An 18791-nucleotide genomic window follows, 5' to 3' on the forward strand; every position below is an offset into this window, starting at 1 on the left:
AGACTTGCATATCCCAGCTCATTTGATAGGTTAATGCTGCAAAATCCAGCTGTGCTGTCAAAATCCACACCTTGCCCTCAGGTGTCATGGTCACATTTTCCAATTCACCAAGTGCTACGATTTCTCTTAAGTCAATCATAGACTTTGTTTCTCCATAGAAAACAACAGCCTTTGCTTTACTTTTCATAATAACTTGATAGATTTGGATGAAGTCAGATTGCACATCATAAAAGTCTGCCAAATATGTGGTTTTTGGGGTTTTCTCACAGAAGGCCAAACAATGCCTTTTTGGGAGAGCAGAGGTTTCAGGTCCTGGATAAATCTCTCTCCACTGTCATTATCTCCAGCAAGCAACCCAACCCACGTCCAACCAAAGTGCAGAAGTAACTCAACAATCGCAGTGTACTGTTGGGCTTCATTGGGCACCATCTTGTAGAAGGGAGTAGATTGGCTTTGACCAGCATCCTCTGGAGCAAAGGAGCCATAAGTGAGCTATAAGGAAATAACGGGGCAGAGTTTGTAAACGTGCATTCATTGCCTGCTCATCTAGAAGGCAAGATCAGACCGTTTCCTCAGGGAGGTAAGCTCCAGAAAGCTGGGAGAGGTGGCACATTTAGCCTCTGTGGATAATGAATACTCAATAAATAGCTGACGTCATGATTTTCTTGTGAGGTGCTTAGACAATGTTGCATCAAGCAAATGTTATCCCACATTTCCCGCTGATTTTCCCATCTTTTTTTGGGGGGGGGGGAGTAGTCTGGCTCACAAATTCTGAATCACCTTTAACTGCAGAACCGGAATTTGCTGATATGCAATTGAAATAGTGATGAAGATCTTGATTGTAGCTCAGGCACTCAGTGGATGGTGCTGTCCTCTCCCCGCATACTATGGCTGCTACCTCCCCCTCCCACTGCTGGGAATGAAAGCATCCCACAGCTAAATACCTCATATGGAAGCAGGACAACCTCCCCGGTTTCGGGAAATTGACTGCCAGTTGGTTCATTCTCCAGTCAGAAAAGTGGAGGGAAAGACAGAACACAGCATGGTGCCTACAACTACGTCAGAATATTGATCGATCTAGCTCAGCTTTGCTAACACTGAGTGGAAAGACACATTCAATGACCTACCTAGAGGTGTCATGGATCGAGCCCAGGAACTTCTCCATTCATTGCAGGTGCTCTATAGTCCTTTCAGTGGTGTGGTGATTTGCCATTGAGTAAAAATGACGCAGGTGGCGCTGTGGGTTAAAGCCTCAGCGCCTAGGACTTGCCGATCGAAAGGTCGGCGGTTCGAATCCCTGCGGCGGGGTGCGCTCCCGCTGCTCGGTCCCAGCGCCTGCCAACCTAGCAGTTCGAAAGCACCTCCGGGTGCAAGTAGATAAATAGGGACCGCTTTCTAGCGGGAAGGTAAACGGCGTTTCCGTGTGCAGCTCTGGCTCGCCAGATGCAGCTTGTCACGCTGGCCACGTGACCCGGAAGTGTCTCCGGACAGCGCTGGCCCCTGGCCTCTTAAGTGAGATGGGCGCACAACCCCAGAGTCTGTCAAGACTGGCCCGTACGGGCAGGGGTACCTTTACCTTTACCTTTAAAAATGAATAGGAGAATGCTATTTTCTGACACTTGACAGCCACCCATTCATTCACAAGAAATTCACCACAAGATTATTGATGGCTCTCTGGTTCCCTTTTAATATTTTCTTGATATGCACCCCAATTTACAGTGGGTTGCGGAGAGGTCCCACAATTCTATCAGTATCTCCTGCAGGTGAATTAAATGTTTTAAGCCTGTATTGGGAGGAGGGGCAGAAAGCTTCAGCTGGTACAGAAAACAGCTGTCAGGATTTTGTCAGATTGCTTCCAATCTCAATTCAAAGTCCTAGTATTGGCCTTTAGGTAAAGGTACCCCTGACCATTAGGTCCAGTCGTGACCGACTCTGGGGATGCAGCGCTCTAGGGGCCGAGGGAGCCGGCATGACTAAGTCGCTTCTGATGAACCAGATCAGAGCATGGAAATGTCGTTTACCTTCCCGCCGGAGCAGTTCCGATTTATCTACTAGCATTTTGACGTGCTTTTGAACTGCTAGGTTGGCAGGAGCAGGGACCGAGCAACGGGAGCTCACCCCGTCGTGGGGATTCAAACCGCCGACCTTCTGATCATCAAGTCCTAGGCTCTGTGGTTTAACCCACAGCACCACCCACATCCCTAGTATTGGCCTTTAAAAGCCCTGAATTTTCAGGAACTCATTTATATAAAGGACCACCTTCTCCCATACCATTCACACTCTTTGGATCATTGAGTGAGGCCAAGCCCAGTCAAAGACATTCTGCTGTCTGAGATAGAAACCAACTTAAGTATATCATCCATTGCACTTGAGACACCAGTCTAGTTAGAGGGGTCAAGGGAGGCATGGAACATACACTACTCATTCCTCCAACAGAGAAAAATTGCCAATGTGCTTAATAAGGGGGGAGAGTAAAGCCCACCTAGAGCAGAGATATTTAAATGCTGCTGATGGCTCATTACTACCTGACAATTTGGGATTGTCCGTTAGTTAATGAATTCTGGAAACAGATTGGTATAGAAATATCGGGAATTGTGAATAGGAAGGTGGAAACATCTAAATTAATGGTTCTTATTAGTCTGAGTAGCACTGAGTTAGAAACAAAATGGAATGTAAATGGGTAAAAATGATGGTAATTGCAGCCAGACAGGTTATAGCGAGTAGTTGGAAAAATGCCGAAGAGGTAGGGGTGAACCAATGGAGGGGGAAATAGAAAAATATTATAATCTTAGAATATCTAACTGTGAAGATACATAAAATGAAAGGGTTTAAGGTCAGTGAGAAGGAAGAGGATTGGTTTGAGAAAATACTGAATTATTTGGGCAGCCTTGAACAATTTGGGGCAATTAAAATATTAAATGTTAAATAAACCTTGTGGAGGGAGGAGTGTTAAGGTATATAGAATTGTACATATGGTTGATTTGAATATGTTACTATTGATTATGTATAACTGATTATGGATCAGCCGCCTGGGGGTTTTCACTGTTTGTTTTCACTGTTTGTGTTTTGGTTGTTGGTAAAAAAAAAAATACTACCTGACAATTTTATGCTACACGTTTTAATAAATTGTGCAAAGCATAACGGACACTTTTTGTGAAAGGAAGGGCCACCCTCTTTTGTCAGTCACAACTATTTCTCTATAGTACAAAACCTTTCTGCATAGAAAAGATCATGTTGAATGAGTATGAAGTCTCCAAGGCAGTATCTTACCTGAGGGATCTTGTAGATGCCCAAGATGTTTGCCATTTGGAGGGAGGTATCAAAGTCCAGTCCCCCAATAACTGCCACCAGGTGTTTCTGGGTGTTGCACTTGTAGTTGGGCATAAATGTGGAGGGAAGGTTCAGAGCAGCCTGGTAGGTCATCCTATTATTGGTGTAACTGTCATAGATGTGGAATCCTAAGGTGATATTAGGCAAGATCTTGGGGTTCTCATTGATCTCCTTGACAGCAAATGCCAAGGCCAGAATATGCTGGTAGTTCTTTGGCACAACACTGCAATGAGAATTTTATGCTATATACTTGAGATATATGCTATGAAATTTTCGTTTTTAAAAATTAGGACCTCATGACAATTCTTCAATGTTTTCATGCAAATTGTGCTCTAACACAATTTAACAATTTAACACAATTTATCTGCTCTAACACATATCTACAAAACAATTTCCCCAAAAAGAGTGCATTGTATTCCACTTGTATACTTCTACACCACTTTCACTAATATATGCATTTTTTTGGACACTTTATTCCAGTGTATTTATTTTTGGATACATTTCGTGACTGGAGAACTGCACTGCAAAATTTGGAGAAGTGTGAATGGCAAATGATAGCTGTGTTTCATCATTTCTTTAGGCAGATTTTAGTAGGTGCATGTTTAAATATCAACTGATTTGAATTCCCTCCCTTTCTTCAATAAGGGAATACTGATACTTCCTTTGGGTAAGTAAGTACGTACATGTACTTGTTGACGGTTTCTAAAGATTCCAGAGATGCTGTTGCTGACGCCAGTCTCTGAAGGCTTTTACCTCAGACCAGATTCCCTATTCCGCCACTCCTGCCCAATTCAATCAAAAATTGTAACTAGCAGCTGAACTAATCTGTCTCTGACCTCAAAGTTCATCCAGTTGTATTTCTGGCTTCTTGGACAGTTGAGCTCATTTTAAAAATCTGCTTTTATGACATTCATCTGGTAAGAACTGGGCAGCCTAAAAAAGGCTCACTTGTTCTAATCTTCACCACAAGATATTATTAACACACTGGGGATAATTGACTTAATATTGATACCTTCTTTGTCCACTTTCACCTCAGCTTTCTCTGGTCTTTCCCTCAAACCTCACTCATTACTTGTACCAACTGACAGTTAACTGTCATTCTTCAGCCTGTTACAGTCTGTTGTTGCTCAGGCTATTGAGAATGAATGTACCTGATCCACACTCTTTCTATAAATATGAAACACAATTGTCTCTCTTCCCCTGTCACCAAGTAGCAATCTCCAAACAGGCCCGCACCACAGTAACAGCACAACTTTGACAGCCACACACTGACATCAATAGAGACCTTTAAAATCTTTTGAAAGTGCATAGCATAGACATATACGCAACATTTATATACAGTTACTGATTTGATCCAACAGAAAAGCTGTATTGTAGCCTAACTGAATGGAGTAGTTCTCATCATTTTCAGACCTGTGACACATTTTCAACTAGAAGTTTCCTGTAAATCTTGCCTGACATGGATAAGAACATCTGGGGCTCTTAGAAATCCACCTCAGAAGGAGAGGCAAGATTTTAAGAGCCCTCATCCCAAATTTTCTGAGGTGAAGTTCAATATTCAGAACTAGATTACCAATTTACACACACCCACACACCCTGCCTGGAAGTAAATCCCACTAAAATCAATGGAGCTTGCTTTTGCGTAAGCAAGGTTAAAGCTGGGGAATGTTTCTGTTCCAGATGATTATTTGAGATATGCAATATTTACATGGTATTAAGAAGTTGATGGGTAGTTAGCCTTTCTTTGAAGTCTTCTTTGTCAAAAGCAGAAAAGAGGTGAGAAGCAAGTCCGCCAACAATAAGATCACCAGTTTGGTAATATTCATGTGGGATTCTGGAAAGATCATCAATGGTGCAACTCGTGGTATGTTTGCACACCAAATGTGGCAGATGAAAGAGAATTGGCACAAGAAAAAACAACAACATACTGGGGCAAATATTCTTTCTAATCAGACACCCTCATTTCCATCTAGAACATAAACCTTAGCTTCAGTACAATATTCTACCTTGACAGAAACAGAACATGACTACCAATTCACAGATTAAAATTCTATCTTACAACTTGACAATGTGAGAAGCAAAAATCCTGCCTCTTTCTCTGCCCTCTCCCTAGCTTAGAATCACAAGTAGGGTTTTTTATATTCTCATGTTTAGACTTTGGCTGATATTCTCTGCAAATCTATTGAGACATTATCCAAGAGAGAATTAGTCATCACAAAAGTGATAATTACAGATTAGATAATAACTATCTCTCTTTGCATCAAAAAAATCCAACAGATGACAAAAAAACATGTTTGTGGTGTTTCATTTGAAGTGGTTTCTGTCCCTTTATAGGACAACAAAGTGCATGCAGAATTAACTGCAATGAGGAAGAAAATAAGAGTGGGTCAGTGTGTTATCAGTGCTGAAATGCTTCATCTGACCAGTGCAAATGATTAATCTAACGTCCTTAAATTTTCCACCTGACCATTTGTTTATTAGTTTACTGACAATTATACCAAGACAAAAGGATGGTGAAGGGCACTGAGTTTCGTAGATGGTTTGTGCTGGTGACAAGGAAAAATAGTTATAAAATAAAAAGAATTCCCTGTATGCCAAGATCCAGATTTGTAGGAAGTACTCTTTGGTGAGAGAACCCCAGCAGAGATTTTAAATCACAAATCATGTAGCAAAGTAAATCATGGACATATAGGCTGTTAGACCTTTAAAATATGACCTTGTATGTTCCAAAAAAACACTTTCCCCTTAGCATACAAAAAGACCACACATCTGGTAGGTTAAGAACTGGTTTACTTACAAACGCTTCAAAGGTCAGGTTCATGTGTTTTTCCATACATCAGTCAAAAAACACAGGCAGAAAAACTTGGCTATAGTGATGAAAGTTCCAAATTATTGGTATAGGAATGCAAGAGAGGTTTGTGAGTGCCATGTGGTCTGAGCTTGGAGCAACCATCTTAGACTTCACATGTTGTGTTTCTTGGGTACACTGGAGGGAAACAACAGGCCTCATTGCTTGGCCCCTCCCAAAGTGAGCTAAACCTGCCAAGACAGGTAATCCTGTCATGTGTTAATTAGACTTAAGCACATTGGCTATATGAAGACTGGTTATCCCATAGTTTGACGAGCAGGCTTAGATGTGGGAGGTGGTCTTGGAGACTGTCAGGTAAATGGTGGGGACTATGTTTGGGTCTCAATTTGTGTCAGTTGATTTGGAATAAGCTGAGCATTTTTTTTATTTTGTAGGAGGAAGGGGAAATTGCTCGGTTTATTCTGAGCCAATGCATACAGAGATTGGGAGCATTTTCTTAAGAATTTGCATGAGGATATTTTTAAATAAAAAAAGAATTACAAATTGTTGCCAAAATGTGGAGAACTGAATTTAAGATAGGCAAAATGAGAAACTGGTAAAATAAAAACAGGTTCTATTGACTTCTAATGGAGACAGTTTAATTTACCTCTTAATCCACACATGCAAATGCACATAAATAATATATGTGCCACCAAAAGAGGCGTAATTTCCAAGGTTTTGCACCTGGAGCTGTGGGGGGCAGGGCGGAGGAGAAAGAGATTACACCCCCTTCACAGGATCGAAAATACAGATCCTTTATTGTGAAGTTATGGACCTAAACAGAGTAAAAACAAAAACAGTTGGTGGGATGGGGGGGATAACATAACAAGAATAAAAATTACCAGCCAAATTCTTTACTTATATCTGATTCTAGCCCTCTTCTCAGTTGGAAGTGGCAATAATCGTGGAATTCAATATAGAGGATTATTAGTTGTCTTACTGGCTACAGTATGGCTGGAAACTAGCTAGTATTTGAAAGTGGTGGTTCTGTGCGCACAAAGGAGGGAAGGTACAACATCTTTTGGAGCTTAGTGTTATCTAAGCATCTGACCCAACATACGTGAATCATTGAGGGTATAGAGAAATGGGATAGTTTTTATGTTACATGGTATCCATCTGTTACTTGTATTACTAAATCCCATTGTCCTCCTATGCCACCTATATCCCAAATAGCAGCCTGGTGGGGCTACCTCTAATATTGAGAATAACTTCAAAATAACTCTTTTTTATGTTTATAGATAAGGAGAACAGTCAAACAAGATAGGTTTAATCAGGGAATATTTCCCAGGATTGAAAATAGGAATGGAGTACTCACAGCAGCTGAATATGCATTTATTTATTATACATATAGACACAGCCTAAAGCTTTACTAGATCCAACCCCCATTCATTTATGTTCATAGATATAACTGCATGCCATCAATTAGTGCAGCTTACCACCTGAGTGTCTGGTGCATGTTTGCATCAAGGTCACAGTGATTGCACAGAAATCCACGTACTTAGCTGCATGGGGTCAAGGATGAACAACGGTCTTGTGCTGTGGGAAATAGGCCCTAAGGCCTGATTGGCTTAAGCACAGTGGTCCAAAGTGTGGCCCCGCCAGCCTTCTTCCACCCCTTCCCAAAGCATAAGGACAAAAAGCTTTTTCTGTTGAAGATTTTTGAAGACAATCTCTTATTTTCGGCATTTTCCCTGCCATATTTTAATTCTCTTTGGAGTTTTTCCCTGTTTACAATGTATTGAAAGGAGAGCAGTCTCTAACCAGTACTGAAAAACCAATGGCTCAAACTATATGTCCTGCTCAAAGACGAAAAATCAAAGCTCAATACATAACAGTTAATTGTTTCAGCTGTAACAAAGGACATAAATTAAAATCTTTGAAGATTTCCAGAAAATACCAGTCAATACCAAACATAAAATGCAACATGATATGATGTGGAGAAAGAGACTATATTGTCCATATTCTGGTAAAATGAAAAACAGAGATGATAGGATAATTTACTACTTCCTTTTTATTAATTGCTCCTTGCTGTTCAGATCCGCTCTTAACACAATGATGTAGCATTTTGGGGAAAAGATGGAACCCATTAAGCCAGCACTGGAGGCTAAGATGGAGAAGATCTCCACAGCCACCATGTATTTCCCCTTGGTGCTCAGGTACACTGGAACAAAGGAGATCCAAACACTACAAAACAAGAACATGCTGAAGGTGATGAATTTGGCCTCATTGAAGCTCTCAGGCAGTTTCCTGGCAAAAAAGGCCACAACAAAGCTGACAATGGCCAGGAAGCCCATGTAGCCTAAGACACAGTAAAACAGGGCAACTGACCCTTCGTTGCAGCCTAGAATGATTTCCCTCATCACAGACTGCATGTCAGAATCAGGGAATGGGGGAGACATTCCTAACCACACAGTGCAAATTCCCGCTTGGATAATGGTACATGACAACACAATGGAGCTTGCCAGTCTTTTCCCCACCCACTTCCTCATTCTGGATCCTGGTTTGGTGGCCACAAAGGCCAGAACCACCGTGATCGTTTTGGCCAGAACACAAGAAACGGTCACTGTGAAAACAAGGCCAAAAGCCATTTGACGGAGAAGGCAGCTCACTCTTTCTGGAGGGCTGAGGAAGATGAATGGGCAGAGGAAGCAGAGCAGGAGGGAAGTGAGGAGAGTGTAGGTGAGGTCCCGGTTGTTTGCTCTGACAATGGGTGTGTCCCGATGTTTAATGAAGATGGCAAGGACCACCACTGTGAGGAAAGAGAGAGAAAGAGCCAACAATGCTAAGCTTATCCCCAGAGGCTCTTTAAAGGACAGGAAGCTGATGGTCTTTGGAATGCATTGTGATTGTTCCATGTTTGGATAGTGATCTTCGGGGCACCCAACACAATCATCCATATCTGGAGAGGAAATAATTATTTCAGAGTTCAGATGTGTTGGCAAGCTTCCAATGCTGCTAGTATGGAGGGTTAAAGATGTTTCCAGACAAACCAGATTGAAAGTGATGCATGAGAACCCCACCTCAGCATTGTGTGCTATGCTATATGGGGTGTCCCCATAAGATACATTGTGCAGTTTAAATGGAAAACAGTGGTAACCACAAATACAATTCTTCCTTGTAGTACCGTATTTTTCGCTCTATAGGATGCACTTTTCCCCCTCCAAAAATGAAGGGAAAATGTGTGTGCGTCCTATGGAGTGAATGCAGGCTCCTTAGCTTCAGTGATAGCAACACAAAGCCTCTGAAGGGCAGAGGGAGTGCTCCCTCCGTGCTCCGGAGGCTATGCATTGCTTTCACGGACATTATGGGATCAAATCAGAAACCAGGACGGCTTCTCTAATCAGGAACATCCCTGGAAAATAGGGACACTTGGAGGGTCTGCCATATTAGCAATTATTTACCTATTTACTTAACTTTTCCAACAACTTCTAACGTGACATATGTTTGAAAACTACATATCTCGTGTCTCTTACCCTTCTGGGATGAAATCTTGCCTTGAGGACATGGAGCGCAATCATAGCAGCAGAATGGTTCCCCCTCCTTCTTTTTCTTGCTGGAACCAGGAGGGCAGTTTGGGTTACACTCAGAAAGGGGTGGAATCTGCTCATTTAAAGAAACACATAAACATTTTAGCACACAGAAATTATTAATGCTTTGGGCTTCATTTTTCCCCCAAGCCAGCAGTAGAAAGACACTAAACTACTGAGGACCAAACTATTTGTTTTGCTATTTGTAGTTTTTAAAAAGAATGCTGAAACTGACCGTCTGTGAAAAGGATGCCTGAAGGCTTAAACTGGGAAGGGAACTGGGAGTTCATTTTCACCAGCCCTTGCCCCATACGTAAAATGAATACTTGTTCACCACCAGCCTTCCCACACTGAGCAGAAAGTATTAAAAAGGCTGAACATACTTAGAAGCCTCCTTATAATTTGGAACTTTTGTGACAATATACTGCTCTGCCTCCTTTCTTTTAGCAAATGTTTTGTGCCACTGGGGAAGTGATAATTCTGTATTGATTTGTTTTGGATGTTTGTATGTGATGCCAATAAAAGGCTTGATGATGATGAATTTGGAACTTTGTGTTGTTATCTTGGTCCCCAAATATGAAAGGAGTTCAGCCAAATGCTCTTAGAAGCCCCCTTCACACTTCCTGCCATGCTTTTTGTCTTAATTGATGCATCTTCAAACATATTTTGTACTTTTCAAATGATTTTGGTCCATTTTTGAGCTGAGAACTAGATTCAGAGAAATGTGAAACCTGAAGGATAATTAATGATCCTTCCATCTGTGTACCAAGATACGAAGTCAATCAGTTTTCATTAAATTGTTGTGATATGAAATCCTCCTCCATCCCTAGCCCACATTTCCTTTTTCCTTAGGATACAAGTGGCTAATTTAAGCTTGCACACACACACACACACACACACACACACACACACACCTGAATTTGCCTTTGGTGTCTCAGTTAAATTATAAAGTATCTAATGCCAAAGCTATGGTAACTTAAGGGACATGGGTGGAACTGTGGTCTAAGCCACAGAGCCTAGGGCTTCCAATCAGAAGGCTGGAGGTTCAAATCCCCACAACAGGGTGAGCTCCCATTGTTCGGTCCCTGCTCCTGCCAACCTAGCAGATCGAAAGCACGTCAAAGTGCAAGTAGATAAATAGGTACTGCTCCGGCGGGAAGGTAAACAGCGTTTCCATGCGCTGCTCTGGTTCACCAGAAGCGGCTTAGTCATGCTGGCCACATGACCCAGAAGCTGTATGCCGGCTCCCTCAGCCAATAAAGCGAGATGAGCACCACAACCCCAGAGTCGTCTTAGACTGGACCTAATGGTCAGGGGTCCCTTTACCTTTACCTATGGTAACTTAGGTGGAATTTTTTTCCGGAGTGGAAGGAACTAAATCTGGTCCTCCTGGCACAAATTGTTTGAAACAGCCTTGAAAAAAGGAGGTAATATTTGAAGAAAAAAGTATTTCTTGCAAAATCTGAAAAGGCATTAAACTGCTGAAAGCCCAGTCATAATTAGCTGCAAACTGGTCCATTTAAGCTCCTCTCTAGAAACAATCAAGATGTGAGGTGGGTAGTAACATGGTACAAGTGACGCAAGGAAGAAGAAAATGAGGAGGTGGATAAAGAAAAGTTTTTATCCCTCTCACATAACACTAGAACTCAGCGACCTCCAATGACATCTACTGGAAGATTCAGGTCAAATAAAAGAAAGTGCTTCTTCAATTAGTATATTTAAAACTATGAAACTCACTCCAAAAGGAGGCGGTGAAGGTCACCAAGCTGGATGGCTTTAGTAGGGAATTAGAAAAATTAATGGAAGATAAGACTATCATTGGAAGAGAAGCTATCAATGGGTACTAGCCTTGAGGGAGGGTATGTTTCCATAGTCATAGGCAGTATGCTGCTGAATACCAGTTGATGGAAACCACAAAAGAGGATAGTGGTCTTCTGATCAGCATTTCCTACAAGCATTTCGCTGCCATTCTGAGAACCATATTTTTATTGATTCATTTATTTTCTGTACCACCCTCCATCTGAAGACACTTTACAATATAAAATCCTCTCTCTCTCTTTGGTTTAAAAATACAAAAATGCACAACATAATAACAATTGAAACAAACAAACAAACAAAAACAGGTAAAAAGGCCATAGATGGTTTAATTTATCAATGGCCTGGGAGGAATGTTTGCACTTGGTGCTTAAAGATATGTAGGGAGACGCCAGGTGAACATCCCTGGGAAGCCCTGATTCTTCCCCAATCTAAGAAACTCTTTCCTCATTCTACAGTTGGTGACAAAGAACAGCTGCCCACAAATCTCCATGTCATCTGCTTCCTTCTCACCAAACAACATTTGATCTGCAAGCCACAAACACCTTATTTTTGTCAAGAGACTCATGAAGTTCCCTGGGACAGAAAGAGCCCAAGCCAACAGCCACGTGCCATGTCCGGATACTGGACAAGACTGGCCATTGGCATTATCCTGGACTTGTTGGGCATGGGCCTGATCCATCAAGTTCATCTTATATTGAGTTTCCTGCATTGCCAGGGGTTGGACTACATAACTTCTGGGATGACTTCCAACTCTATGATTCTACTGTTCTCAAGCAGTGTAGAGGAAAATGTTTGATTCTGGCTGGAAAGGCAGGTATGTGCTGGACTGATGATCTGTAAGTAGAATAACATTCTCTTTTCCTATCTCTCATAGATGTAGGAATTATGCCTCACCTGGTGAAAGCTTCTGTGCCACACCATTCTCTTGTCATCAATGGAAATCTGCTGGCCTGGAACAGCCACCCCACCCAGTCTTCCAACCTTGACTCTCATGAAGGAGTTATTTGGAAAAGTGACCAGGTTGGTAATATCAAAGCCAGCTTCTACTTCCCTATTCACACTAAAAGATACCATTTCCCCAGCAGAGTTGTTAAAGGAGACACTGCTAAGGAAGGGATGAAGCTGCATTGGAAGAAAAATAGAAATCATAAAGTAATGTTAATGTCTCTCCTTATTAGCACTCAGGATGCCTCCAGACTGTCAGTATATGCAGGTAGTGCTATGCAAACATAATCCATTCCTGAGAGTGTTCACATAGCAAAGCTGACGATTTCCATTGTTTTCTATGGGGAAAATCTCAATGTATTCCCAAAAAAGAGGAAGCGAGGGGGGGGGGAATCCATGCCTTTTAGGTCCCACTGCTTGTATACAGTCGTACCTTGTTTTGTGACCGGGATCCGTTCCAGAGCCCCGGCCGCTAGCCAAAAAGAACACAGGCAAAGCGCCACGTCTGCAAATGCGCACAGAGCAGTTTGCGCTTCTGTGCATGCACAGAGCTCGATTTAGTGCTTTTGCACATGCACAAGCGGCAAACCCGGAAGTAACCTGTTATGCTACTTCTGGGTTTGCTGTGGATGCTCACCGGAACGGACGCTAGATGAGGCGGACATTCGCAGAGGTATTACTGTATCTCCTCCCAAAGGAATTGTAGGGTAACCAGCCTCATGTAACCACCATGCTTGAGTCTGATTAATGCACAAAGTGATTAATGCCACAGAGTAAGCTGTTCTACCAAACTTAGCTTAAGTCACTTTCCTTCACCTTGGGAGGAAATGGGTAACAAAGCCTTTTGTTCTACTCAGTCTACATGTGAATTCTGTGTGTGAACTACTCCCTATAGCCACATATTTTAACCAACCTCCTTTGTTTCTGATAAGAATGGAGTCTGAATCTAGTGTTTCTTGCCATGTTAAATTTCTGCTGGCGTTCTCTCACCAAAGAGTACTTGCCAAAAAACTGGGTCTTGGCTTCCCAGGATTTCTAACAAAGATGACTTCAATTAACAATTTCAGTAAGTAAGTAAATAAGTAAGTACGTACGTACGTACGTACGTATGTACATAATTTTTTAAAACCCTCCCCCCTTTTTCTGCTGGTCATGGACAGCCATTTTAGGGGCTCTGCCCAATCTTTCCCACCTCCTTTCCTCAGCTACAGCTACTTTTTTCCACTTTGTCTGCCACTCTCTGCCTGCTCTCACTTCTCCTCTCAGTGTAGGATCAGATCTGCCTCTTAACTTGTGTGCAGAGAAGTTGCGTGGGAAGGAGCGGCACAGTGCAGGATTATATCCTCCTGCTCCCCTGCACACAAGTTACGGAGGGAGATATGATCCTGCACTGAGTGCTTGAAAATGTTCAGGGTACTGTGCTACATATCACTGCCAGGTCTAATAAATTGTACCACGGGATAGGCGTTACCTGCCAAGGCTTTAGCTTCTCAAACTCCTGCATCCCTCCTTCCACCATTGCCTTGAATTTGGTCCTGGGCAAGAACATGGCATGGAGAGCATGTGCTATGGCATAGACAGCATTATAGACACTATAGCTGTGGCTTGTTATGCTCATCTCAAAGCCAGATGACGGGAGATCTTCCAGCTTCTCCTCGCCAGTGCAGGTTTCACTGGCCTGCTCCTCTGTATTGGAGTTTGGAAATAAACAGAGAAATACCTGTGCCCAGAACTGCTTAAGAAAACCATTTCCATTTGCCTCAAATGGATTTTGGACCTGAAGAAAGGCTTTGAATCCTTGTACAACATTTGAATGAACTCTAAAGGAGAGGGAACCCTGGAACAGTTGCATATCCCAGTTCATTTGAAAGGTCAGTGCTTTGAAGTCCAGTTGCGCTGTCAGAATCCACACCTTGCCCTCAGATGTCTTGGTTACATTGTCCACTGCACCAAGGGCTACCATTATTCGCAAGCTAAGCATGGACTCTGTTTCTCCATATACAACAATAACCTTGGCTTTATTCTCCATAATAACTTGATAAATTTGGATCCATTGGGAATACATGGCGTAATACTCAGACAAATATGCCGTTTTCACGGTTCTCTCTGAGAAGGCCAGGCAAATGCCTTTCTGGGAAAGCAGAGTTTTCAAGATGTGAATAAATCTCTCTCCACTGACGTTACCTGCAGCAAGCAACCCAACCCACGTCCAACCAAAATGCAGAAGTAGCTCAACAATTCCACTGTACTGATGGGCTTCTTTGGGTGCCATCCTATAGAAGGAAGTAGAATGGCTATGACCAGCATCCTTTGGAGCAAAGGAGCCATAAGTGAGCTAAAAGGAAATAAAGGTGCAAAATCCATAAATGTAGAAGGACTGGGTATGTGCTTACAGGTCAGCCTGCCCAGACGTGAGATGAGGTGGTAGCCTCAGGGAGGGGGGCTCCAAAAAGGTGGGGGCAGTCACAGATCTAGCCTCCATAGAATCCACCCTGTGCTTGTAGGCTGTCCCCCTCCTTCTCTGCCACTGCTGCATGCCAGTTTTCCTACAATCCTGCAATGCAGCTTCTCTTTCCTTTCCCTTCATCTTCCTTCCCCATTTCACCCCCCTTGCTTTACTAGAGCAATTGGTTGTAGATATAAGTATTTAGTTTCAAATAATCACCTTGACATGCTCTACCTGAGAAATTAATGGAATAATGGATTAGGGGTTCCTATTTTGGACAACATTTTAACTTCTGTAACAGATGTGTCTCTAGATTATAAACTATTTCTTATACACCAAAAGATAAAAGTTAGAATATACTGGACGCCGCTACATTTGTACAGAAGGGAATTCCATATCTACAATGCCATCGTGCTGGAGAATAAATAAGGATAATGCTTCTTTGAAACACATGTTTATGCGATGTCCAACACTTCTGATTTTTGGAGGAAAGTATTAGGATGAATACTAATATTTGAGGGGAAATAAAATCGTCAGATGAGTGTGTTGGAGAATGAGTGTGAAGTCCCCAAGGCAGCATCTTACCTGAGGAATCTTGTAGATGCCCAAGATACTTGCCATTTGGAGAGAGGAATCAAAGTCCAGTCCCCCAATAACTGCCACCAGGTGTTTCTGAATGTTGCACTTGTAGTTGGGCATAAGTGTGGAGGGAAGATTCAGAGCAGCCCGGTAGGTCATCCTTTCATTGAAGTAACTGTCATAGATGTGGAATCCTAAGGTGATATTACGTAAGATCTTGGGGTTCTCATTGATCTCCTTGACAGCAAATACCAAGGCCAGGATATGCTGGTAGTTCTTTGGCAAAATACTGCAATGAGAATTTTATGCTGTATACTTGGGATATATGCTATGCAATTTTCTTTTATAGAAGTTAGGACCTCATGACAGTTCTTCAACATTTTCATGCAAATTGTGCTCTGACATGCACATATCTGCAAAGCAATTTCCCCTTAAAGAATTCATTGCATTCCACTTGTATACTTGTATACCACTTCCACTAATATATGCATATATATTTATTTACATTTTACCCCAGTATATGCATTTTGTATACATTGCTTGACTGGTACAGTGCACTGCAACATTTGGTGAAATGTGAAAGCGCAAAACATACACATACATTCATCTACAGGTACTGATCAAATGAGCTGCATCAAAATGCAGAGAAGTAGATAGCCTATCTTAATGCAGTAGTTCTCATCACTTGGTGGGATATGGGGAGCAGAGAGCACACCAAGAGGCAGCCTCTTCTCACTGACACATTCAGATCTCCATTTCCCTCCTTCCAAGCCAACGCCTCAGCTATGCAAAAGTCCCCCCCCCCCACCATTTATGCCTAGAAGGAAATCCCGCTGAAATCAGTGGAACTTGCTTTTGAGTAAGCCCGGTTAGAGCTGGGGAATGTTTTTGCATCATCTGATTACTTAACACATGAAGTATTTACAAGATATCAAGAAGTTGATGGATAGGTAGCCTTTCTGTGAAGTCTTCTTCGCCAAAAGAAGTAAAGAGGTGAGAAGCAAGTCCGCCAATAATAAGATGACCAGGTTGGTAGTATTCATGTGGAATTCTGGACAGATCTTGGATAGTGCAATGAGTGGTATGTTTGCACACCATATGTGGCAGTTGAAAGAGAAGAGGCACAATAAACAACAGCATACTGAGGCAAATACTATTTCTTCTCAGAAACACTCATTTCCATCTAGAACATATTTTCAATATTCTGCCTTCTCACAAACAGCACTTCTCTAACAATTCACAGATTAAAATCCTATTTTGCAACTCGACAAACAGAAAAGCAGAAATCCTTCCTCTGCCTCTAACCTCCCCCTTGCTTAGAATATTAAGAAGGGGTTTTTATACCCTTGTTTAGACTTTGGCTGGTATTCTCTGGAAATCCATTGAGACATTATCCAAGGGAGATTTATTTATGACAAGACTGGTAATTACCGATGAGGTAATAACTAGGTCTCGTTACATCAGGAAAATTGAACAACTGGCAAAAAACATGTTGTTATAGACCTGAACAGAATAAAAACAAAATCGGTACAAGTAAAATATTATAATATACACATTAAGGTGGGTTGTAATAAAGAAAGGATATAAAATATCAAGAATATTTAAAATATTTTAAGCTAAGATATACAACGTGATATGTTGAAATGCAGAAGTTATGAATGAGTTGGTGGGCTGGGGAATAACGTAACAAGAATAAAAATTACCAGCCAAACTCTCTGCTTAGATCTGATTCTAACACTAAGTTAGACATGGTAACGATAATTGAATTCAATATCCCACAAAAAAGGGATGGTACAATTTTGGTGGGACACTGGATTATCTGAACATTTGACCCAATATAGGTGAGTCATTGAGGGTATGGAGAAATGGAATAATGTTGATGTTACATGGTCTCTATTCCTTAGTTATATTTGTAAATAAATTTTATTGGATTTTTTTCACAATTAATTTCCACAACTAACTACCAAAAAACCCCCACAAATTCCTCCCCTTGTCCCCATTCACAAAAACATTTCAAAACCTTATCTTTGAGGTTCTTTGGATCTCATGACTTCCATTACCTCTTCTGGTTCCTTATATTAACAAAATTTTTCTGCATTTCCTCACACATACTTCATCAACTCTTCTTCTTCTAATATTATCTAATTTTTGCTGATTGCTACTGTGTAGTCTGAGCCTGCCAATGTATCAATGTATTTACATTATTTTGCACATATACAACAAGTGCTTCCCATTCTTTTACCTAACTTTGGCATATTTAAATTTCACAGGAAGGTGACTATCAGTTAAGTCAGATTTAAAATCCTGAACACCTTCCTCACATACTCCTCTCCTCATATACTCAGAGGCTGTAATTTTTGCCTTATTTCAGCTACCAAGGCATTCCCAAATATTTCCTGCCTATCCCCCCATGCCATCCATATCTGCCCTGAGTATTTCTTCATATCAATCACAGTTTCCAGTTTTCTAAAAAGTTCCTCCAGCCCTTGCATCAAGACTTCCACCGCTTCTGTTTTCTTTGTCACTGGTTCTCTCTTAATAATCAGTTCTGTCACCATTTCAGTATTTTTGTCCATTTGGACTACAAGTTTATCTGCTGTCTTATCCAAATTTCCCTTTATCTCCTTCATTAATTCATTTCTCAATTCATAAAAGAATTCCACCCATTCACCATAAGGCTTATTCCCTGTGTCCTTCTGTCCGAACTTGGGGTTGGTTGCTTTTTAATTGATATGTTCAATAAGTTACTATCCAAACAATCAAAAAAGGTCCAAACAGAGTTAAAATATCCAATACTCCTTCTACTCTATTCACTCTGCCCTTGCCAAGATTCTCTATCCCTTGTTCTCAAAACAACCAATTTTCCAGCCGTACCCTATCAGTTTTGTCAAGCCCACCAAATAACACTTTCCCAAGGAACACGGTCTTTTGTACTTTTCCATTCCCTGCAGCCCAATTGCCCGTTACACGTATACAATTTGAAATAAAATCCAGATTTCAGATTAACATTCAAATCAAACAGATATCTACTTTTAAAATAAAACAAAAGCAGTTTGTCCACACAACATCACAACGTAATAATCCAGAGGAGAGTAAAAGACTCACTGATCCAGTTCTCTAAAAATGTCTTGAAGTAAGATAAAGAGTTACTGACAGTTGAAGATCATTATAATTCCTATTTTCTGGCAGAGTCCAAACACCCTTCTTTCCTTCCCACAACCAGAGAGAGATTTACCAGGCTTCCAGCTCTAGAAAGGCAGCTTAGCGGCTCTCAGATGTTGTCCAATTCCTGACACTG

At 41.5% G+C, this 18791-nt stretch overlaps 1 protein-coding gene across 1 annotated transcript in view; it reads right to left on the reverse strand.

The window, feature by feature from the left end:
- The window catches only part of LOC310829901 (uncharacterized protein), a 169979-nt gene that overhangs the window by 99696 nt on the left and 51492 nt on the right, over window positions 1-18791 (reverse strand). The window contains exons 7-12 of the mRNA XM_083708914.1: window positions 16419-16554; window positions 15500-15782; window positions 13940-14803; window positions 12418-12645; window positions 9652-9778; window positions 3271-3458 (exon numbers count right to left, since the gene is read on the reverse strand). Of these exons, the coding sequence (XP_083565040.1) occupies window positions 3271-3458; window positions 9652-9778; window positions 12418-12645; window positions 13940-14803; window positions 15500-15782; window positions 16419-16554 (1826 nt within the window). The remainder of the gene's footprint in view (window positions 1-3270; window positions 3459-9651; window positions 9779-12417; window positions 12646-13939; window positions 14804-15499; window positions 15783-16418; window positions 16555-18791) is intronic.

The sequence above is a fragment of the Podarcis gaigeae genome (assembly GCF_964106915.1).
Source record: "Podarcis gaigeae genome assembly, chromosome: 13".
NCBI classification, from domain to species: Eukaryota; Metazoa; Chordata; class Lepidosauria; order Squamata; family Lacertidae; genus Podarcis; species Podarcis gaigeae.